General features: G+C 31.9%; 2 protein-coding genes across 5 annotated transcripts in view; one reads left to right on the forward strand and one right to left on the reverse strand.

Moving 5' to 3' along the window:
• Positions 1–1,112: 1,112 nt before the first annotated feature.
• On the forward strand, positions 1,113–12,094 carry LOC111426960 (UNC93-like protein). 2 transcript variants are annotated; one of them, XM_023061883.2, is made up of 7 exons: positions 1,113–1,221; positions 5,347–5,616; positions 5,878–6,164; positions 8,805–9,060; positions 10,716–10,875; positions 11,252–11,519; positions 11,582–12,094. In XM_023061883.2, exons 1-7 carry the CDS (start codon positions 1,172–1,174, stop codon positions 11,851–11,853), a joined length of 1,563 nt encoding a protein of 520 aa, XP_022917651.2. In that variant the 5' UTR covers positions 1,113–1,171; the 3' UTR covers positions 11,854–12,094. The 2 variants fall into 2 exon arrangements, with proteins under 2 accessions (XP_022917651.2, XP_022917652.2); XM_023061884.2 differs by lacking the exon at positions 1,113–1,221 and adding an exon at positions 4,944–5,032.
• Positions 12,095–14,345: 2,251 nt separating this feature from the next.
• Positions 14,346–25,294, reverse strand: part of LOC111426916 (pou domain motif 3) — a 101,566-nt gene continuing 90,617 nt past the window's right edge. The window contains exons 6-12 of one of the 3 annotated variants that reach the window (XM_023061805.2): positions 24,990–25,142; positions 24,421–24,924; positions 20,232–20,412; positions 19,480–19,533; positions 17,250–17,333; positions 16,131–16,267; positions 14,346–16,030 (exon numbers count right to left, since the gene is read on the reverse strand). In XM_023061805.2, coding sequence (XP_022917573.2) covers positions 15,906–16,030; positions 16,131–16,267; positions 17,250–17,333; positions 19,480–19,533; positions 20,232–20,412; positions 24,421–24,924; positions 24,990–25,142 — 1,238 coding nt within the window. In that variant the 3' untranslated portion in view covers positions 14,346–15,905. Of the gene's footprint in view, positions 16,031–16,130; positions 16,277–17,249; positions 17,334–19,479; positions 19,534–20,231; positions 20,413–24,420; positions 24,925–24,989; positions 25,143–25,294 lie in introns of all 3 variants that reach the window. The other 2 variants (XM_023061804.2, XM_023061806.2) reach the window with 2 other exon arrangements.

Raw genomic sequence — 25,294 nt, forward strand, 5'->3', positions numbered from 1 at the left:
GACTAGATACATCCTAAACTAAAATTAAAGTACTACGTGTGGTTTCACTATTACAGTTATAATACCCTTTCTGCATTAACCACTCAGGAAAATGGGATGTATAATAGCATACACCATTGTTGATGATACATAACGTATCCGTGCAAATAGGTCACTGTTGGATGAATCTGCTACAACAAACTTTTGCTATACCAATTATTTCCTATTAAAAGCATATATGAAGGAATTTAAAATGTAATGTATTTTAAATATTTCTAAGTAATTGGGTTAGCAATTACGCAAAGTAACCCAGATTTCTTATTTTATGCATTACAACTCCAATCTTACAGATTTAATCGTTTAACGTTGTTGCGGTGTTAAACAACCTTGCGGTTATGTTTTAAATAAATTTAGATGAACGGATTTCTTCTCACACGTGTCAGTACATCCGTCTATTACCTAATATTAAAATTACCTATTCTCGATTATTATGAAATTTTTTATCGTGAGATTCATCTTAAATTTTCTTTTCTTTAGCTGGTTATTTTATGAATACAAAATAAAAAAATACCTTTTAAATTTTCTAGATTGTAATTTCAGATGAAAATAGCTTCATTTTATTTAATTATTTATTTTTATCGGTTGTTCCTCATCTGTTTGTGACTTAAATACCCATTAAAATCGAAGTACCTAATATACCATGAAGGTAACGAACACTTTCCATCACTGTTTCGAGAAGTTCGTGATCTAATTAAATCCGCTTGGTTGATCAAACAAGAAACTCAACATATAATGCAAATTCAATAAATTTTAAATCAATTCAATGTAATTATATGTATTAAGCTTAGTCTGGTGCAAAGCTTTAAAAGAAATACACTTCGAATCCTTGAATTTTTTTATTATACATCGCACAATTAGACGTTAATTAAGACTGAAAAGGTAAACGCTTCTGAAAGGATTCTTCAGGGTTATAGGAGGAGGTCATTCTATGCATCTTTTTGCAAAACAGCTTTCTGCGCTGTTAGTCGGTGCAAATCACTTTTAAACTCGCAACGATTTTAACGAAACGGGATAAGATTATTATATCAAATAGTCAGTATTGCATTGGCAGGCAAAAGTAAGAGTTTGAGTTGAAACCGTTGCGCGCCTTTTGCAAAGTGGATCAAGTCTAGTTGCGAAATTTGTATTTGTAATGGTTTACACAATATCGGATAAATTGGAGAAAGAAGATGTCAACAACCAGTAAGTATTTTAAAAATATGTTTTAATTTTTTTGGTGGTATTATAAAAATTGAAACGTTTTTTTATTGTAATACTTAGTTAATTACGTTATGGCACTACATTCGCTTAATTATACAGATAAATTTTATCATGTAATTAATGTATAAAATGGGAGATAATAAAATTTAACCTACATTTGACTAGATGGATTTTCTTTCAACAAAGTTTTACGATTTATTACTGTAAGTTGTTTTGATATTTTAGAAAACGTATAAAAGATGTTCTGAGTTACATAATCATCTTCGGTGATTTCTCTTTCTTCGTCTTCTTTCAAATAAAATATCAATTAATTTTATGGCTATAACGTGTATCTATAATTTTACTTTTCTAATTACAAAATAAAATATTAATGGATGCTAAATATATTTAACCGTATAGATTACAATGAATATAAAAGGATTATTTATCGAACAGTTTTATGTTTAAAACATCATAGTTAAGTGGGTGAAACTTGCCGCTAAGAAAATAAATTGAATTGAATTTAGAAATTGAGTACACTTTTGATTCAATTTATAATAACCATTTCAAATTTGTTAATTTGTACTTTTCATCAAGGTTAATCGCCTTAAAATTGCTCTTCCTCCTTTCATGTCGATTTTAATTTCTACCTTGATGGAAAAGTAATAATTGACCTGAAAGGACATCTTCTTTCATTTTATCATTTATAAGAATTCTTTATCTCTTTTACTTATAATTATAGTTAGATGTGGAGAATTTATTAACAAAGTCGAAATAATTATAAATTAAATAATAATAAAATCAAATTAAAGTTATAAACGTTGTGAAGCACTTCAAATTATGCGTTATTTAACACAATAAATATAACTTCTGTTGTGTTATCGGAAATAGTGTGCTGCCAATTTATGAAAATAATTATTGCCTATTCTAATTACGAATTTAAATGAAAGTATGGTATATAATTTACAACCGTTTTATGTGCCATGTTCCATAAGGGGCAATAATTAGGGATAATATTTGTTGCTCTTTATGGAACGCTGCTTCTTCATCGGTATTGCAAAAGAATGAAACAAATAAATTAATACGGTGTACATTTAGTTTATACATAACCATTAGAAAATACCAGATCCTGCTTCAAATCATCCTTCCAGTAAATGTAGTCAATTTTCATGAACTGTAGGTATAGATATATCGTTCGGAAATCCGTTGATTTTAAAATTAATAAATTTGACCACGTACTAATAAAATTACAAAAATAATGAATAAACTAAGATCCTGATTCGCAGAATAATTTTAAATTCACACATTTCCAGGCATAACCTCCAACTACAAGAAGCTGCCACCAATTTTATCAAAAAAAAACGTAACCTCACAATCTTTTCATCTCCAGGAGCGTCCAGGAGCTTATCACACTATTCTTCGAAAGTAGTACGAAAACAGATAAAATAATATACTGGTGTCCCAAGAGCGTTTACAATCCCAACATTTTCATCATTCGCTACTTCCATCTTGGGACTCCCAAGTCTTATATTTATGGCATCCTTCTATCTTTGCTTTTCTTGCTTTTCGGTTATTTTTAACTTATCACATATCAGAATTTCAATGGGCTAGAGGAGTAATGATTATCTCACATTTTATCTCACTCTCTTTTTCTCTTCTTCATATCATTTTTTGAATTCACTTGATTTGAATTTCCAACAGTTTCTGGGGTTTTGTCCTACAGGAAAACTAATTACATCGGAAATTCATTAAAACGCATCTAAAATAAGCGAGAGATATGAATAAGATCAATAGAACGAAATTTTAGAACTTAAAAAGTGTTTCACGGTGCGTAAAAGTTAGAAAATCCTGATTTACATACCCACTGATATGCTTATCCTATCTAATATCACAGATACGTTGTATTTATCATTAGATTCTCTATCACCTTTGGTAAAAGCAGAAATAGAAAATATATGTAAATAGTTTATATTTTAACAAAAGGTGTTAATTCCACGATGTTAGTTTGCAATTAAATATTGAAATTGTAAATTAAGAAACTTTAATTAAAATTAATTTACTATAAATTGCTTTTGAATATTTAAGCTAACAAATAAATTAACTTTGAATTACCCTAAGTTTACAATCTGAGACAGAGCTCATTATAAACTATTGCATTCGTAATCAGAACGTTCTATAATAAAAGTTTCGAACGGTAGACAAAGCCACGGTTAGTTTAAAGTTCGAAACTTCACTCAATACTCTAATCTGCCAGACCTATACTATAATCCCACCATGAAGTTGATAATTAAACTGTAACCTCCAGTGGTTCGTTTGAACATAATGACATGAAGAATAATTAATTTAGCGTATCCATTAGAATGAATAAATTTTAATTATAAATGATTATTAATTAAATTACAAGAATTATTATTCCTAGGGGTAACAATCAAAGAGAAAAATTTCAATCTATTTGAGGGTGTGAATAAAAAGAAAACAAACAAAAAAAGGGAAGTTGGACATGGTCGACAATGAACGAAAGCACCGACCTCATTTCAACGATAGTAAACAATGCAAAAGCGACGTGACAGAAGAATTCCCTAATGAGGTACTATGAGACTTTCCACCATTCCAAGAAAACGTAGTCGAGGATTTGAGACGTTCGGAAAATGCAGTTAAAAAGTATTTTCCGGATATACTCGTAAAGACACTAATAAAATCTCTGAATCTCCTTGAATGCGAACTGTATTGAAAAGACGCCTGAAACGACGCTGCGGTAGGGTCATTTAACTTACGAATACTCGTTATATAACTTTAGATTTAAATTTAATCGTGCATGTGGAATGTTTTCGAAGAAATTGGATGCAGATTAAATTGCATATATTCGAAAGATTTAATACAAAGTTTATATTTTTTATAACGGGGAAATCATCGTAACATAATTTAACTAGACCAAATTACAATTGTAACTAGTGCGGTAATATCCAGTTCTACATGCTGATTGAAGAGAAGTTCATGCAACTTTACCATACAATTACTGCTGTCCACAATCGCTTTACATGGCTAATTTCTTATTAGAAACGTGTTGTATGCATCCCGTACTACCGTGGAGTGTATAGCCAATTGCCTGCCACATTGTATAACTTTCAATATGTAGTGAACTCTCTGGAAAGTTGGTGGGATCGTTCTTGACAATGAAAGTAGTAACCGTCCTTAACATTGCACTACCAATTTGCATTGCAATTATGAACGTATGACAATAAATTTTAATATATTTACATTTTCCTCTTGTTTGAATTATAATGTTGATGTGAAGGTTAATTCATTTATTAGATACTTTTTGAAGCGAGATTTTTTTTAAACGTCGATATAATGTTAAAATCAGCAAAGTTAAAACTAAAATGAACAAGTTCAAAACTAATCTATTTTAATTGAGATAAAAAACAATAATTAATTCATTTTATTGGTAACACACCTAAAAGATATGTGACGTAAATATTTGTTTCGTCAAAGAATTAATTAATTTAAATAATATATTACCTAAAAACAACCAGTCTAAAATCAACGACAGTGAATTGATATTTATAATATAAATAATGGTCATCAAGACAAAAAGAACAACTTCCTTAAGATAACCAAGATTTTCATGTGCCCAGGTAATAAAGTAACCAAGAGCCTTGAAATTTATTGAAATGGGTTGCTCTTATTTGACACTGGGAGTTACCCAGAACAGAGGTAAGAGATAGTTGATACATTCAAGAAACACCTTTGCTCTTTCATTCTCGTTTCTGCCTTGTGTCGTGTGGTTCAATAGTTTAAATTTTTTCATTGACTAGTGAGTTATAACATATTTAATTAGCTAAATTGTTTATAGTTATAATTTACAAAATAAATTAAGTATTCCCCGTTTATAAAATATAATATCTTGATGCAATAATTTTTATTTATTTAACCATTAAATTATTTTCGTCTTAATTGCTTTTGGAGGTCGCCCATAACCAATTGAACTATTTCCACACAAATGTGATAATGAAAATCGTATAAAATTTAGATGTTTATTAAAATCGTTGATTAATTTTCGTAAAAATATAATTCGCTTTCAATGTTTTTATAAAAATTTTATTTATTTATTTCTTTTTTAATTTTAAGGGTTGACAAGGAGATGGATTCTCGTTTTACGAGAGTAAAAACTTCCGAGGAAGAAGCCGAGGAAGAATTTAGTCCAAAGGAATTATGGAGAATTTGGAAAAACGTCTTGATGTTAGGAGCTGCTTTCATGATTCACTTTACGGCTTTTTGGGGAGCTTCAAACTTACAAAGCTCTGTCAATGCGGATGAAGCTCTTGGTACGTTCACGTTAGCCTCAATATATGGATCGTTAATTTTGTCCAACATTTTCCTTCCTGTTGTTGTGATAAGGTGAGTAATAAGTTTCACGTTAAATAAATGTAGACGGCCTCCATTTATCCATTTATTTATTATTTTTTATTTTAATTTTTCGTGCATTCTCCGAAACAAGATAGTAAAAAATTCCCTGTTTTATTCTACATGCTAATAAACAAGTAATTTGCATTAAAATGGTTTCTACGTTTCCATTTGTTTTAACCACAAAATGTATTAATTAATATGATTACCACTAAAAAAAATGTGTATAAATACATACATTTTTTTTTCTTCTAGATGGTTGGGATGTAAATGGGCAGTTGCAGTATCGTTCATCGCTTATATGCCTTTTATCATGGCCCAATTTTATCCGAAATTTTTCACAATGATTCCCGCAGGATTATTGGTTGGATTCGGAGGAGGTCCGTTATGGTGCGCCAAATGTACTTATTTAACGGTCGCCTCAGAAGCTTTCGCGAAAATCAGCGGTTTAAATGCAGACGCTATAGTTACGAGATTCTTCGGAGTCTTCTTTATGTTTTACCAATTCTCCCAAGTCTGGGGCAACTTAATCAGTTCTGCAAGTAAGTGCTTAGCATTTTAATGTCGACAATCCGTATAAGGAATAGATATTAAACTTTAAACTCGTGGTCATATTTTTACTGCGAATGACCTCGTAAACCCACACATTCATATTTACTTACTTTCGTTTTGAATGTATCCGGTAGAGATCAAATTGAAAATTCTTTTCTTGTTAATGACCGCATTATAAACTAACAACAGAACGTTTGTTATAAAAAGAAACGACATTTCAAAATTAATCTCTTTATAGAAGAAAAAAGAAAGTAGACAAATTTAGGTAAAGTTATCATTAAAATATTTGAGACCTATTTAAGGTTCCTTATCTTGATCAACGTAAAATTTGGGTTAGATCAAGGTTAAAAAAACATTCTCCCTTCACCATAACGTAATAAAATATATTTAGTAAATTATTAATCTTGTGAGTAATGGCAAATTGAATATTAAAATATCATATAACATTTTTTTTATTACAAAAATAAGTTTAAAAACAACCACTTTCTTTTAAACGCCGATAATACGTTAATTGAAGGTCAGCGTAAGTTAATAAATACGTAATTGTTTATGAATATCCGATTTCTATAAGCATTATTTTTCTGTTAAAGAGAGTTCAAAGATTAAGAGAATAATTACTGGAACCTCTTTTAACCATATATAATTCACCTTTACCTTAAGATTAAATGAGATTTCTATGTGTAGAAATGACGTTTTAATAAACGTGAAAATTTACACGTTTTATTGTTACTATTTATTATGTGCCATGAATAAAATTAATGACAAAATTAACATAAAGAAACATATAGCTCCTCTTCGCAGTTATGTAATACTCACAAAGTATTTCTTCACATGACGATTTCAAGTTCTTTAACTTTATTATCTTCTTCTCTTCTACTCTTTTCATTTTCTTTGACCCTGTTTACATTCACGTAACATTTTCTCTTCATCCCATTTGTAGTGTTTCTAATCCACTTGAGAAAGGGCATGTTCTTCTCTCTTTTTTTTCTATATTTGTAGTAGATACGAACATCTTTAAATCACGAAAATCGTGAAGATTCCAGCTGCTTCACTTGTTTGAAAACTTTAAATCAAAACTAACAAAACAGCCAATTGCTCACTTTTTCCAAAAGGAATAGCATGAAATATGTTTCTATGATTTTTTCCAACCATTTTTTTTCTCTCATTGCAATATGAAAAGTTTATTAAAAAATATCTTTTGTTTTGGTAACCGTTGACTAAATCGTTAGATTCCTCTACATGTATCGATCTAGAGACTGTAATCTAGAGACCACCACATTTTGAGATTACATTTCTCTGGAACTTTTTTCTAAAATTTATTTCAGTTGGCTTTACTTTTTACCTCCGTATTTTTAGCAAAAACTATAAATTTCTTCGTAGATATAGTGAAAGATGGTTTTTTTGGTTAAAAAAAGTCTGCCAGCGAGGATATTTTTCAAAAGAAAAATCCAAGAAGTCAGATGTTGCGATGTCTCACTTGGTGTTACTGTCAGATACCGTTCATTTGAAATTTTCTTGTGAAGAGGATGTTGCAAGTAGGATATTTATTTTTATACAGAGAAATGGAAGATTTCAAACAAAATGGGAAAGTAGGGGTATGTTTTAAGAAGGAATGGTAGCTAATGTGATTATGGTTCACCTCGGGGTTTACGGGGTTAAGAAGCGTAAGATTGCTGTAGGTATAAATATAGGCGTATTTCTTGGGATCATCTACTCGTTGTGATATGTCAGAGTAATTCGGGTTCTTGTTCTTAATTTTTTTGATGCCATAGCTCTCAACCGTTAGATTCTTTGGTGACTTTGGTTTTCTTTCGAGTTTAACCTTCTGACCTTCTATTCTCCTACATTCGCTTTTTGATGTGTACCCATTTCTGCAATGTATGACCTTACGTGTTCTAAATATATTGGAAAGTTCCCTTGATACGTTATCGATCTATAATATTCTGATTCTAGTTTTTGTTGGGATTGTAAAAAGGTGTACTTTTTGAGTGCTTCTTATTTAGTTTATTTACTATTTTCTCTATTATGGATTCAGGAGGTGTATTGTTCTATATAACTCCCTTATAGCATATTCCAAATACTTACTGAAAAATTCACCCCACCATCGGGACAGTTAACAGAAACTGAACGATTTCGCCACCCTTGGCGGTAATCATCCATTTCAATCCTCCATGGAGATATTAAAAGGTGTGAATAAGAAAACACTGAAAAGATTAGGAGGATAATTCACGGAATACAAAATTGAAGTAAAGAATTTAATTTAACAATTTTATTAAGCAAATACTTTGAATAAAAAATAAAGGTTACACTTTTTAAAACCATAGCGATTTGTAAAATTGAAACTTTATATCATTTTAATCACAAAAAGTTGCTCACTTATCACCACATCGATAAATTTTATCCACCTTTAAATCGCCTATTTTATCCTCATACGTTAACACAGGTTGACATTCAAGTAGACGTCGGATATTTCACGCTATCCTTAACCGGAATTGAAATCCGGAATTCTTTGGAAAGATGTCAAGTTGATATCTCACAAGGAACATTTTAAAGAGATTTTGAGCGCATTCAATTGTACGCTCGATTTCAACGGTCAGCACGATTTAATTTTCTTAATTTTATTATTACAGTTTTATCAACTGGAGGTTCTTCGGATAACACAAACGAAACAATTTCCAACATAACGACTGTTTTCATTTCGTCAATTAAAAATACGTCAATCGATAATTTTTGCGGAGCTAATTTCTGTCCGGGTACAACTCAAGAGTCGAATCCGAATCTGGAACCACCACCTAGTTCAAAGATCAATCTCATTGCGGGCATCTATTTACTCTGTATGGTTGTGGCGTGCCTTATAGTGGCATTTGGAGTAGATTCCCTCACAAGGTAAGCGATAATAGAGCCGGGAGTTGCTTAGAGAGTCTGTAGTAATTGGATTGCACGCTATTCGGGACATGTGGGCGACCAGTGATTAAATATTGATTGAGGACCACCGTTGAAGTCATCTGGACGGGCGAACAATTTGATTAATTTTCCCCGATTTATCTGGCGTCTCGTCGATTACTGGAGGCGCGAAAACAGAATGTCAACGAACGTGACTCGCGTTCATCTATTCAACGAGGTGGAATAGTCTTTCCGACATAACTAATGGGGATGCTTTAATATATACACGAATGTCGTGGTCATATAAACAATTCAAACAAATTTTCAATGTCTTGCATTTACCGAATTCTAAAAATACATTTAAAAAATGTTTATCGTCTCATAATAGATAGCACAATTAAGAACAACCCTTCCTGATGACTAGAATTCAATTAAGAAGTTTTAATAAAGTCATAAAGTTTACGAAAGAGACTCGCTTTATGCACTCGTCCCTCTCTCGGTCGAATCAATATTTATTCTTCTGTCCGATGAAGTGAACTCAAAAACTTTTTTCAAACTACTAATTAAACGAGAAATGATCAAAGCGACCCACCCGATAATTTGCAAGACAAACTTTCAAGGTTGAGTACACTTCGTCCTCAACTTGAATAGATTCAACGTAAACTAAAATGATATACGTTAAGAATTAAGTAAATTCTAATTTAGATAACCTATTTAATCAGAGGTTTATGTGTAAAGTCACAGTGCGAGTCGTTCAAACAATTGAAACCCACAACGCGGTAAGCAATGTATCAACCCGATCCCTGAGAAGTTTATCTATCAATCAAAACGTAAATTTCAACTGCGTTATTGGCCAACAGCGTCAGACAGCCGTAATAGCATTAACGAAAATTTGCATATTGCAACAAGATAGTACGTACTAGCTTCCTAATTCACATTTGCAAACATAACACGGTCAAGGTAACTAAAAAAATTGATGATCAATTAAATCTTAAAAATGTTTTAACATATTGGACGTTTCTCGAACTTACGTTATAGTTACGAAAGCATTCGACAAACGGAACTTCGTTGACACGTAGTTCGAAGTCCAATATCCGGGTAAAAGATGGCTTTATCTATACCGGAAACTATTGTAGGCCTTCGACTGAAACTTTCAACAACAACTGCTAAAGTTTTGGGATCGTTGCAGAACCAGGAGAATAAAGCTGTTGGCGTATCTCGATATTCGAAACAATTTATCAACACGTCAAACTGTATTTAGAGGTTCCCATGCTCAATGGGGCCATTTACACCCAACTTGAAACATTTATTTCGATAATAATACTATCATAATAATTAATTGATTGTACACTTTTCTCTTAAACTTCAAAGTTTACGAAAACCGAGTTTATTATATCAAATAATCTTTTTGTCGACATGTTCTTAATACTACTTTGAACATAATTAAGCAATGACAAAGTTCAGCATCAACTTGTCCCATATATTACCGCCGACTTATTAAACACTTTCTACTTGTTATAACACGTCTATATGACTTTTCTCAACTCCAAACTTAATTAAATTCCAAGATCGTGTAGTACACTCTAACCGCACATTCCTTAGATACATCGTCCAATCGCTATGAAACATCGTTAATCATTCACTTAATTACGTTTCAGGTACAATAGGGGTCGCCAAGGGAGCGGCAGTGGCCTTTCCGGATTCAAAATGCTTGCGGTTACACTCAAGCACTTGTCTCACCCTTACCAACTGCTAATATTACCCATCACCATGTTCATAGGAGCCGAACAGGCCTTTATAGCAGCTGACTACAATGCGGTAAGTTTCGACCTCAAATAGGGTGCCTTTTAACTTCGAAGCTAGGAAATTATCGATCTCAAACGCACCAAATTGGATTGTACGCACGTTCAGGAACCTTTGAAGTGTCACGGATTGTTTCATCTACAAATATTTGCTGCGGGTTGCTCGATTGTCGACATCTAACTAAATACGGTTTACGTACATTGTTTGCATAGAAATACGTGACTGATTACGAACTTTGGTCAAGCATTCACCAATCACGAATACACTGATGGTTCACAAAATTAGTAAAATTTAAGAAAATTATTTTAATTTACTATAATATACTACTAATATATTTACTATTTCTTTTAAAAGGAAATTATTTAAAATGGTTTTCTTTTTATCGTTTCAGTCGTTCGTTTCTTGTGGGTGGGGAATAAGCAACATAGGTTTTGTAATGATTTGTTTTGGAGTAAGTAATGCTATCGCAGCGATAATAATCGGCAACTTAGTTAAAGTAATAGGAAGACCACCAGTCATAGCATTTGGATTAGCATTACATGTATCTTTAATTGTTACCATGTTATTTTGGAGACCAGATTCAGAAAATAAATTGATGTACTTTCTTATGTCAGGGTTATGGGGAATATCAGACGCAGTTTGGTTGGTTAACATAAACGGTATTTTCCGATACTTATTAAGTAATTAAAATAAATCAATCCTTTAATTTGGACCCTTTCAGCATTGAGTGGTATCCTATTTCCGGGGAAAGAGGAGGCCGCCTACAGCAATTTCAGACTGTGGGAATCAACAGGTTCCGTCATAACTTACGTTTACAGCCCCTATCTGTGTACGAACGTGAAAATTTACCTTTTACTAGGATTGCTTCTTATTGGCGTATGTGGATACACCACCATTGAAGTAATGGAATTTAGAGCCAAAAGACATGAAATTACAATCACAGGAAAAGATTCTAGGGCAAACGGTAGAAGTAAAGAGGTTGCTGAGAATTAAATTAAAATGTGATAAATATATTATGTGAAACTAAAAGTATGATTCTGTATTAAAAATTAAGATTTCTGTTTATTTTTATATTGAAAAGTATTGAAAAAAATAATTAATGTAAGTTTTATAAGGCATGTATTTTTATTTTAAACTATGATGATGAAAGTATGATACTGTATTAAAAATTAAGATTTCTGTTTATTTTTATATTGAAAAGTATTAAAAAAAATAATTAATGTAAGTTTTATAAGGCATGTATTTTTCTTTTAAACTATTAACTAATGTATTAACTAAATCTTATCAGTTCTTTTGCATACGTTAACACATTCTGATTTTATATCATTCGTCACTCACACCCTCTCGTATATCTTCAGAAATTTTCCTTAGCTAGCCGTGTGTACTTTGAGTTAACCCGGGAGCGGCAATCGTTTTCGTTATCGAAGGAATATAGGATGATATATTGACTTTTACGCCATCCAACTCTTTTCACTTCATGAACTGACAGCATCATTTTAAAAATCTATTACAACAAAATGATATTCTAAAATTGGTACTTACATAACTAAAAAATTTAAATTTAATATTCATTTCTTAAGATTAAGCAGGATACACTTATTCTCAATCAAACGCCTATTCCGGCGAAATTTTGTTTGAGTGTTAACCAACTACTTTTCCACTTAAGCCCACTTTTACCATCTTCCTGTTAAGCTATCTAAAGGATTATTACCATAGTTACAGAAGTTTTAAAGCTTTCATTGACTAATAGCTTTATTTATCTGTTTGATAAATTTAACAAGATGTGGTAAAATTATTTAATTCTTCTTAATGAGCATATGGTGAAGTACGTTATAGTATTTGCAACCTTAACCGAGTAGCTAAAGTCTCTCATAGAATTTAACGCTAACAGATTAATTGACATAATTGAATTTCTCGCGCCATTACCACATAACAATACAAGATGAATTGACGAGAAATTTCTGCCATTATCTGAGTTTAACTTCACAGTACCATTACATTTATATTATTAAGGATGAAGATCAGATTAGTGGAAACGGTTATTTTAAAAATATTTGAAGTTAATAATAAGCTTCTAAAACATTAAACATATAAAACACTTTTTAACAATACACATTGTCTTTCTCTAATCTGTTTTCTAAGATAATTTCTGACGCGTGGTGAAGGGATAAACCTAAAGTTAAGAACACCCGCATTGTTCCTTTGAAAGATCCAACTCAACTTGATTAATAGTTTTAGCCTTAAAAACTTTTTGATGAATATGTTAGGATAAAGGAGATAACAAAATTACCCTTCGAATTCATTTCACATCCGAAGGTAAATATTCTTGAAGAAAAACATAATGTTCCAAAAAAACCAGATTGGTTAGCACTCCCAGAGTCACAGTGAGCATCTTAACAAATTAAAATTATACTGTAAAGTCTCCACGTCATAAACAGAAAATCGTAAGATTAATTATAGAATCGGAAATAGAACAATACTGTTGCATAACTTTATGTTATAATTTATAAATTTGTGAAATAATTACCGATGATATTATATTATATATATATCTGGGATACAATAACGATTTTAGAACTTAGGTCAAAGATTTCACTAAACCGACCGTAATTTTAAAATAATTTGCCCACGACGATCCGACGTCTGCTTCCTACAGTAGACGCCGTATTAATCATTTTAAATTAATTCAATCTGGTTGCTCACGCTAGGAGATTATAATGATTTATGCAGAAGAAAGGGAGAGTAATTAGAGTGCTGATTGGGGATGAATTTCCTGTCGTAGCTGACCATAAATTAAAAATAATTCCTTCCGGATGAAAGCGATGGACTTAAAAATCTTTCAGGATTACGACTGATTAACTTTAACTAACATAAATTAAAATTTTACCACTAAAGTAGGATTAAATTGCTTTTTCTTCATTTTCTTTGTAGAAACCACATCAAAAGAACATCGTGTCTACTTCCTAATACATCTTTCTGGGAAAATACTGTTATTTAGGTCAAAGCAAATGATTAAAGAGATACGTGACGAATGTCTCAAAAGATTCTAACATCAAAATAGGGATGTGGCGTATCTTTGTAGCGTATCCAGTAGCTATAAGAGCGTTCTACCAGCAAACGACTCCATTATTTGACACCTTTTACCAGCCCAATTAAAACCTTTGTCGTTAATGTTACCGGAGGGATATTAGTCTTATTGTGGTGAGACGGAACAAAGGCGTGAGCTTCAACGAGCTCTTTGATATTGCGCGAAATCATCATCCTTATTTTGGGTTAATTTTAAATTATAAAGCCTTTCTAAACGACATCTAAAAGAAAGTTAATGAAATTGTTTCATGTTTTAAAAAGATCTCTTAAGCCTATAGATTTAATAAAATGTATTATCTCATTGAAAGATGGCGCTGATTTGAATTGAAACGGCTAATGTTTAATTCTGAATTGATTTTATAGAAATGATTGGAAAACCGTGAAAATAATGAAAAATGTCGTACCACAATTACTTTTATTTAATTATACGTCTACATCACAAACATTTACAATTTCTTCTCAGTTATTCATTCACGAATGCTAAACTTTAGCAACTAGCGTTTTTTTCCTGCGTGATAATCGTAATAATATCTACTCTGACACAGACTTCAATAAAGGTAATAATAATTGCAGTAATAATAAATCGTAATTATAATAATAACTAATAATCATCGTCATCAATGGTTATAATAATGAACTTTCTTAACTTCTTAAAATTATTGTTATGTACAAAGAGATACAGCGCTTACGATGCTAGTAGGAACTTTGGTTTCTTTCGGAGATTGCAAAATCTCCTACTGATCAAAGAATAAAACGAAAATCTAAACACAATTTCTAATCGTATATTATTATAATTCATATAATCAAATAATAAATATAAATAGCTTATAAAAAAATAAATTCGGAAATAAATACTTGCACAGTATGACTAACTAACCGTCTTCTTTTTTATATACTTTTTATATATGGAAAGTACACGTAAAAGCATGAGAAATACTTTCGATACAATGGAAAAGTCACAAGATGGCGCTATGCCTTATTCACGGAAAATTTTGCATCAATATAAATCGAAATAACAATTTGTAATAAATAGTCTCCATCTTTTTTTATATATCCGAGTTTTTCCAAATATTATAAATTTCGAACAATATTTCTGGCATCACACCATTTTGGTCACTTGTGAAAAATACAATAATTACAATCTCTATCTAAATATTATCATAATACGTATACAAATTGTGGGGGAAACCCACTGATTGGATATGTTGTTTTTATACAGTACTTTTTACAAACTTGAGTAAAGCTATTTCTTTTTATTTAGTTAAACGACTTTTTGCGAACCCTATCATGAGAGAACAAAAGGTCGCGATTTATCTTTAAAACTATACACACTCGCGCACAATATTGCCTTCGGTAAATTGTCGTTCGCTACTAAATCGATCGTTTTCTGTGTATTTTAGCGAGGTTCTACACCAGGCTGGTATTTATTTTACAGGATTCTACGTCAACACTTTCAGGAAAACCGTCACTAGATGACACTACAGGGAATTTAGACGAAGCGAATTTAAAGTGAAACTGACTGTACTCTTTTTTTATACGTTCCGTATACTGATTCGTTTAATAATTTAATGAAACACCAATCGAAAAATATAACTATCTAAGTATTTATTTTTCCATCGTTGCACGTCCAATTGGCGCAATTACATTACTCAGTAATGATAATGGTTAATTCGTCCGAACATTTTCAAATGGAGGCCGATTATTCTTGTTAATTGCGCCAATTAAACGGACATTAGCATGAACCGTTGTCCATCGCCGTACGATCGCGCACACGACACTATTCCTCATAATAATACATTGCATATAAATCCATTTTCAGTGCGTCCGTCATATTTATATTATATTAACAATAATAATACGAATCCTCTTGGTATCATCGTTTACAGTTCGTGTGATCACAGGCGTTGCACTAATGTATCATTTTTTTAAAATTATTTAACTTTTTTGTTCGATTACGTTTACACCATTCCTTTAGACATCATTCGCACCGTATTCTTCAGTGCTTGCCGTTTATTACAAAACCATATCCGGATTACTTCACGTTCATATCCTAATTGGTGAGCCAAACCCGTTATTTCAGTTCCTGTAATTATTAAAACAGTATTAATTTTATAGAAGAAATTAAAGAAAAAGCAGTTATTAAGTTATCAATTTTATACCATTATTGCATTGGAGTTACTTACCAGAAGGATGTGTGTTTCTTTCAAAGTGCGCGTTTAATAATTCTAAAGCCTGAGGCGTAAACGACGTTCTCCTCTTTCGTTTTTTAGACGGTTCGATTCCTATGAAGTCCGTTAAGTGATTCTGTCCGCTTTTGTACCTAGAAAAACTTTAGTGCATTATTATTTAAATATTATCATTTAGAATAAAACGGGAAATAACTTTAATTTTATTAATACTATTATTGAATGTAATATAATATATGCTGATTCCATCCTGAGATAAATATGAAATAATAAGGCTCAACATATTTACAGCAATAATTAAAACTAATTTTTTTTGAACACGAATTGTTAACACGATGGCTGCTAACAATTGATTTCCTCATTCCATGTACAAGCGCGATTCGGATTTTTCTAGAAATTTCCAGAATGTTTGAAAAAGTTCTAGATATCTCCTTTGTATTGGTTCCATTCCTAACAATATCTACAAATGAACGATCTGGTATAAAGTGGTAAACCTCTGATAGAAATAGATTAACAGAGAGCGTTGAAGTCAAAATAAGTTATCTATAACGTGGCGAAACTGTTGTTATTTTTCAGAGAAATGAAAAAAAAATGTCTTCATCAGATTTGGTGTTTCAGTGAATATATGATAAAAAAATAATTTGGCAAAATCCCTATTCATCAAGACAACAATTCAACACTACTACTCCAAACTTCGTAAAACTACAAAGAAAATCCAACTACACGGATAAGAATATAGAAGATTTTGTGCTTACAGTAATCTCAATTAATAACAAGAATTAAATAAACACATTTACTCCGACAATTTATAGCAAGTTGTGTTATTTACTACTTAACTATTTTATTATATGTGATTAGAATCGCGCATGTGAACAGATGACCGTCAGTTTTCTTAATAAAGCTATCGATTATGATAATCGCGTGCCACTATAACTTAATAACTAATTTAGAGAATACTGTATAAAGAAAATCTATATCTAACGAGAACATAGACTTATCATTATATATGAGGTTAAAGCTATATTATGTTACCGGTAGCAAAGCCCACCTTATCATGAACACTGCTTTTTCTGATACTCATTGAAATAATCTTTATAGTCTGATAAAATTACTAACCTTTCTTCAGCTTCTTTCATCCATCTTTCCAGTACTGGTTTAATTTTTTGAGCGCTTTTCGGTGTAATATCCAACTTCTCAAACCTGAAAACGATAACAAATTAATACAAAGAACATATTGAGAAACTACAACAACAAATTAGAACGCACTTCCGCCTCACTTGATTGTTAGTGGCGAAACTGTAAATACACGTAGTACTTATTCCGTATGTTTACCAAGCGCTGATGATAAATTTTAGATCGTTATCTGTACCATGTTGGTTCGTAAGCAATAGACACGTAATTAACTTGTATGCAATAATGTCCCCTTAGAAATAGTGGCGCCTCAATTTTAAACGATAACGTAGTTGTCCGGTAATTAGTAAGAAATGTGTAAATAAAAGGGTCTCCGTTCTCTCAATGGTGTTAATGCTTGGATCGCGTGGAATTTTGATCGGCTTTTTAAATGTCGTCGTTTTTATTGGATATAAGGTACAATTAGTGTTTGAAATCGTAATTAAGAAACAAATATGAAAGATAATGATCTGATGGAATTGGAAAGATACGGAGGTAATACATAAATGAATAAATATGAACTCAAGAATAAGTAAGGATAACTTAATAACCGATTCGAGTCGCGTACGAAAGAATTCGATGAATTCTTTTTCCCTACTCCGCGACATTGTGAAAGCGGGGAAAACGAGGAAAAGGGTAATGACAGGTCATTAATGTGCGTGTTTTTATGTAATAATTCTAATTAGCGGTCTTTGTAAATGAATAATGGTGTTATGTTTAAAAAGTAATTATGGAAATATACTCTACTAAGCTCGCTGATATGTACCAGTAATTTTCTGTGTAAATTTACGTACGGGTGTATCAATTATAAGCTAATATTTTAATTGTATTTATGATTAATGTCTAAAGCAAAAGCTTTTTTTTGTAGAATATTAAATTTTATGAAAAAATTTCGCAACATTTTCTAACTTATTGACATACATAATATTATCATTAACTAAAATAATAATCCTTTTTATCAAGGATAACTAGCACTAATGAAGAAAATCTTCCGCTAATGAATATTCCAACAGTTTTCATGTTTCTCAATTTGCCACTTAAGCAAATCATTGTAATTTGATGACTCTTACCAGTTACGCAACAAGTCCACAAATTACGAATTAACTATAAATGTGGCAGTGATAAATGATGTTTCCAAAGGCCACGCTCATTAGCAAGCATAATTACGTACAAGAAATAAGGTGTGAGGTGATTTAATCAAACGGTACGTTTTTTACTCTCTACAAATGCTAAAATAATTTTTACAACTGTGTCAAATCACAATAATGATCATTGAACATAAAATTCTGTATTTTACAAGAGCGAAGTTAATTATTGTAACAGTAGAATTAAAATTGTTATTTACGGTCAAACTGAAAATGAATTTAATCCTTATAAATATTTTAAACGCATCCAATCTATTTTGCAAATAAAGTCTAGTATTTTTTAACAAGTTGGACGATCATTGAATGTTTAATGAGCAATTTAAAAGTTGTTATTTTAATAGAGCCAAAAAATAACAAAAACTACTCTTAAATCAAATGTAAAATCGGTAAAAAAATATAGGCGCGCCGAAAATTGCATATTTAAAAATGTAATTTCTAAATTAAGCCCGACGCATTAACACGGCTACATCATTAATGTTGGTTCTCGCAAAAATTATATCAAAGTGTAAATTATTTCGCAAGGGTAAACAGAGCGGGTATATAATTTCGCATTCGGCACAGCTGTAATCGTTTTTAATTGCCGCATTAAGCGGGCGCATAAACAGTCTCGCATTTACGTATAATTAATAATTAAGGCTCAGGACACTGACATATAAACTGTATTAATGTTAAGTGAACTGCTCCTATTAGCGACGAACGGGTTTATTAAATATATGCCAGTGCCCTGGCCTAGACGCCATAAGCGTTCTCTACGTTTTGAAAATTTAAAACAATCCTTATTTGCAGTCAACGTATCGTTTTGTTTTTAATCGGTTTATATTCTTTTAGTTCAATGCCACAACCACAGAACTCACCAAACATGTATATACATTCTCTTTCTTCTAAATGAACACTTATACGTGTTAATTTGACGGAAGTGCGTCTAATTAGTTTCGTTTTTTGTTTCTTTTAAAGCATGGTCAACTTAACGGTTAATAGACTTAAGGGAGTTTAAATTAGAAACGACGGTATAAAATGGAACTGAAACGTACATTGATTGCTGCTGTGAGGAAAGTTGTGCGGCGAACATCTGTGAGGCCAGGGCACTGGGAACAAACCATAAGCAGTTACTTACGTGTATTAGAATATGCGTAACTTCACAGTTATTAACATCAGGAAGATACGCAAGATTTACTACATTGGAATCCGATTCCAAGTAGCTTGCACATCTCCCTGTTCTGCCAAGTGCCTATAAACCATTAAAGTAATATCTTTCTCTTTCGTCACGATAAATTTACCATTACGTTAAAGTATTTATTTTAACCTTTCTGCATCCCGCATTTTATCTACCTGTTCATTATAACATTGTGACTAATGAATTAGATTAAATGCAAAACGATCATAGTTTAATTAATTAATGAACCCCAATTAATGTTATTACAGTTAACGGAAAGTTGGTTTCGACAAATTTTCCATAAAAAAATCTTTTAAATAAACTCGTCACGTAATATAATTAAACAGGTGAAAGTAATCACGATTAGATTTCTATTTTTTAAATTTCCCCATGTGTAACCACCTAATTTTATAACACACCTATTTTCTATTTAGCCATTACTCATATTCTGAATCACAGAACGTGCTTCGTAATTCAATCAACAATAAACACGATAACTGAAAATATCAACTATGTCATACGTTTACATTAACTTAATTAAGTTAAAATGAACAGATAGCATAACATAAAATAATCTGTAGCAAATTTAAAATAAAAATTATTCAAAAATAGAAATGTTATTTTAATTACCTGCATATTGCACTTTGACTGTAAGCCGGACCTTCCGTCACACTTAAAGCTTGTCCTACTTGAGTTTGGGTTAATCCTAGCGATAGCCTTCGTAGTTTGAAAGCTTTCGCAAAATCCTTGATTTCATCTAAATTGATGCCGTCCACAACGTTACTGTTTGTTTGATTAATTGTAGGCTGATCTGTGGATAAGTAAAGTTTAATTAGTCTATAAAATATATATTTCTATTAATTATTCTTAATTTTAATTAATATACTATTAACATTTAAAAGTTAAAAATAAAATTACAAGCTCAAAGCACAATCGCTCAACATTAAAAAGGAAAAATAACTACACACGTTAATGACAATAAATTTAATTTCAAATTAAGTTAGGAGTATCACCAAAATTTGATGACAACTACTAACGACAAATTTAAAATTAATTTTCTAAGTGCCTATTTTTTTTAGTAAAAACCATAGTTGAATATGTGTTGCCTATGTAGCAGAGATAATGCTTGTACAGATTGTATCATCTTCGTGGTACTTATTTCAGACTGTTTATTATGGCGGTGTGCACGTGTTACTTATCTGTATCTAATTGTCAGGTGAGTTATAGTCATAATAATACTAAAAGAAAATTGCGTTACATATTACCTCATATTTTCTAGAATAAATACTTTTATTTACACTTTAAAGAACATGGTATTTGTTGTTAATTGGGCGTATAATGTGTATTTTGAATATCATTGAGGGATAAACATTGTTTGTTTTTAGCCATAAATAAAAAGTGGGTCAAAAAGAATTAAACAATATGGTGAAAAACGAAACATATGTCATTGTAGAAGATACACCCAGTGACTCAGAATCTGATGAAGACGATATTGAACCTGATGAGGTATTGGTAGAAGCAACTACAAGCTTTCAACCTAAAACTGAACATGACCATATTGTAGATTGGAATAGCGAGAATAGTATACCGCTGTCTATTTTAAAATTGATGTTTGAACGAGAAATTAATTGGTGATGCGAATTCATTAATATTAATAGTTTGGATATATCTTGGTTTCGAGGTATAGGCAACACAACTACTAATATGTGTAATACTTTTGATGTAGAGGAAATATCATCAAAATGGTCCCAAACAAGGATAATTCTTTCAAAGAAATGTACGGATTGTCACCAAAATTAGAACATCTTTGGGAAGAAACCAATAAGTCAAAATAATTAAGATTGTAACACGTGCAGATCATTACGGAGTATTATCAAACATATAAAAAGATTTTGTTGTCAATTCTTTCGTGTGTCAACATGCCCAAGTACGCAATGAAAGTTTATCGAATCCTAAAATAACTTATCCATAAAATTATAAAATTATCGTAAACGAGACCTAAAGTACATCTAGTGCACGTGCACACTTGTGTTTTGGCTTACTTAGAGTAAACGTTTTTAGCAATTAAATTGAATATTAAAAAAATGCGCGATTTTGTCCTATTAGGAGGGGGAAAAAACGATGTTTCAGAAAGATTCAATAGCTTTTATGTAGTTTCCTAAACTTCATTATAAATAAATACCAAAGAGAGTTTCTTCCTTAATATTATATCTTAAAATAAGCGACATCACGTTTTGCTATAAGATTTCCAAGTAATTGCGCCAAGTATTGTTCGCGCAATTAAGAACAAAGTACAATTATAATAATTGCTCCTACCACAATAACAATGATAATTACGGTCCAGCGTATTACCGGGCCCCAACCCGTAAACAAGTGATTATAATTGTTTAATCAATGTTTAATTTACTTAAAATTAACGATAATTACCGAACAGAGATACTGATTGCCGCCGTATGACGTGTATTATTATATCTCCTCATCATGATGACTAGAATCGCAACAGTTCACACGGTGAAAGTGGCTGATGGAAAAGTTTTAAATTAAATAAAGTCCGGTTCTGTATGGAAAAGTCACTCGGTATAAGAGATGAAAACTACGCAGAAATAACAGTTTTATGACTTCACTCAGTCACCAAATTGTTAATTCCAGTATGAATCACCTATTTTGAGAAATTAAATCCTTTGAGTTGATCGTTAATAATGGCTATAAAACCATACCAAAAGAAAACGTATGAGTCATAGGAAATTTATTTGTAATGGTAATGAAGTAAACTCTTGGAATATTAAGACGATATTTTTATTTATTTATTTAAAACCTTTCACTCTTAGCACAAACTAATCTTATGTGGACGTTCCCTGAATACGATTTATTTTACCTCATCAACAATAAAAAAAAATCGTGACTGAAGAATGGAAAACGTCGATTCATCATAATCATAAAATCGCACCGACGCATAAAATATTAATTTTTCAATTTATTAAACGTACGTAGGAAGTAACACGGTAATGACTAAAAATCCTCTACGCGATTCAAAAACGATTATGTTAATGGATATTTACGATGCTTTTTCGTCTTTTTAACATAACATACAGCTGCCATTGCGTCATTTTGTGTAAATACAGATGCGTGTTTTTACAACAATTTAACAAAGTATAAGTGGGTGCTGTTAATTGATTAGTGGGTGGTACGTACAACGCTCACATGTGGGCGAAACAAATTAAAGAATACCTAGTAAATAATTTTAGGATCTTGAAATCTATTCGACAAAATAAACTCTCATCAAACTTCTTGTGATTTAATCTCATAAGAATAGATTAATTCTCAAATTATAAAATAAAATTATCATATTAGATTGCGATTGTTACGATTAATCTTAATTGAACATCTGCACTTAATGAAATCCGACCGCGAAACGTAAAATCTACGCTATCTGGGACAGAACGGAATCGATGGAATTAAATTAACGTCATGTGCCGCCCGCTTAAGCTAATATCGCTCCTTTAATAAATACAGTAACGGAGTTATTCATGCCGGGACGATTCTTTTATTATGGTAATAACCGACTTCTATTGGCTTAATTAATCCAACTGCAGATGATGATATGGAATGATTAATTGTGAATGTTATTGTTGCTATCCCAGGCCGCGGTCATATCGCAAACACCCAGTAAATTGCTATTTAATTATTATTAATGTCCATTATGTAATTTAATTAATTGATAATTAAACGAATTACCTACTACTTCTCTTTTCCGGCCGTAATTTTTCATTGCTCAATTATCAATAACTTCAGAATAGGGTACAATTTGAACGTGCTTAAATGGTGCTTAAAGATATCGACAATACATTCATTATTCTATATAAAGATGAAATATAAAATAAATTATCGTAATATTGAGTTTAAGAATACCCACGTTGGATATTTGGGACGCAAATGGTAAAGCATTGTGGCATTTCGATTTGCATATTATTATTGACGAGCCGTTTGTTTACAATGCGGTTTGTATTGTGAATTTCGCTTATCGATCTCAACAATCATTTGGGTTATTATGACGAATACGTGTTTATTAATCTGTTAACAAACACTTAGCGGATTACCGCCAACCTGTTGGCTGATTTATAATTTTAAAAAGAACACGATTACTGTTAAAACATACACACTTCTTTCGGTTATTACCATAATTAAGTTAATTTTCCAGTAAATAAATTATATTCGTTGTAATTAACATTTCCCACGTCAAATGCCATAATAATTTAAACAGGTAGGTATCCTTTGGAGCGCGAAATATATCCAGTAGCGTTAGCAACAAGATTCACAATTAGTACCTTAACCTGATTGCATAATTTCTTAACGTTGTTGTTAATCCGGAGGATGTGATCGTTAAGGAATTATGTTAAACCGTAGACGGTTAAAAAGCTCATAATTTTAAATCCCCTGGTAATTATAAAAATTAAACTTGTCCAAACGACTGACATCTGTCACTTCCCGTACGCGAAGCGGCGCACCGCATACTGCACAAGAATATATATGTACGTCTCTCATTAGCATTTTAATCAAAAAACGTCTAGCGCGTACAGTACAAGAACAACGTTAATAAGGTTTACGTCGGACATAATTCCGGGGAACATGCGATTGCGTGCGCCATTATGCACCGAAACTAATGCTATGCGGAGCTCGGTCAGTAAAAACCGCATCTGAATAACCATTAACAATGTACTTAAACCAGTTGGTGCAATACGAACAAGTTAAGCTCAAGGAAACAAATTTTTTGCTCATACAGCAATTGAATGATGTGTTAATTAAAATTAAATTTACTTACTTGGTGAATCTATTAGTAAATCAGCAGTCGAACTATCATTACAATTTGGTGATAGTGACGAAGGTGATCGCTTCAAATTTTGACTAGAGTTGGGCCCATGTGATGTGGTAATAGTAAGTTCTCCATTACTGGTAGCTAACCTACTTAGGTTACTTAAATTCGGTGTTGGTGGTGACGTAGATCTTTTCACTAACGGCGTCGGTTGGTGCATTTTCGTTTCAGTAAAATGTGCTGTACTTAACGGATTTATACTTAATTGAGACCTGGTTTGATTAGGATTGGTTTGGGTTGACGGTGTTGATAGTAAAGTAGACGGAGGCGTTAAAAGGGATGACACGGGTTGAGCTAAAGGATTCAAAAGTGGAGGTGCTCCCGGATGGGGGGCGCCCAACATTTGTGGTAATGTTTGTAATAGCTGTTGAGTAGAGTTGTTGGTGAGTAAATGGGTGAGATTCGGTGGATTTAACAACGGTGGAGGTCCTATCGTTCCGTTTGTTGTGGGAACTAAAACATAGAAAAACAGAAAGTGTTAATTATATGGTTGTGGGATGATCGCGCTGCTTTAGTACCGTTCGCTGGCAGAATACTGGGCTGAGCCATCGCTTGAAGGTTCGCTAACGATGTCGACACAACCTGTCCATTAGTCAGTGCTAAGTTAACAATCTGATCACTACTATTTACATGGTTGACTGGTATGGTAAGGATTGTCTGTGTAGCGAGCCCTAAAATCACCACAAAACAAACATTTTATCAGATCAAAATATTTCCAGGAATGCGTAATTAGATTAAAGCATCCGTTCCTGGTAATGTTACGCGAGATTAACTCGCTAAATTACTCATTAAAATATAAATATGCAGCGATGAGGCGCCAGAC

Source organism: Onthophagus taurus, chromosome 2, assembly GCF_036711975.1.
Source record: "Onthophagus taurus isolate NC chromosome 2, IU_Otau_3.0, whole genome shotgun sequence".
Taxonomy (NCBI): Eukaryota; Metazoa; Arthropoda; class Insecta; order Coleoptera; family Scarabaeidae; genus Onthophagus; species Onthophagus taurus.

Bases quoted from the DNA above. Each gene is read 5' to 3' on its own strand.
- LOC111426960 (XM_023061883.2), top strand. From the start codon at position 1,172: ATGGTTTACACAATATCGGATAAATTGGAGAAAGAAGATGTCAACAAC. The intron at 5,617-5,877 runs GTGAGTAATAAG...TTTTTCTTCTAG, and splicing joins CTTCCTGTTGTTGTGATAAG to ATGGTTGGGATGTAAATGGG. The intron at 9,061-10,715 runs GTAAGCGATAAT...ATTACGTTTCAG, and splicing joins GGAGTAGATTCCCTCACAAG to GTACAATAGGGGTCGCCAAG.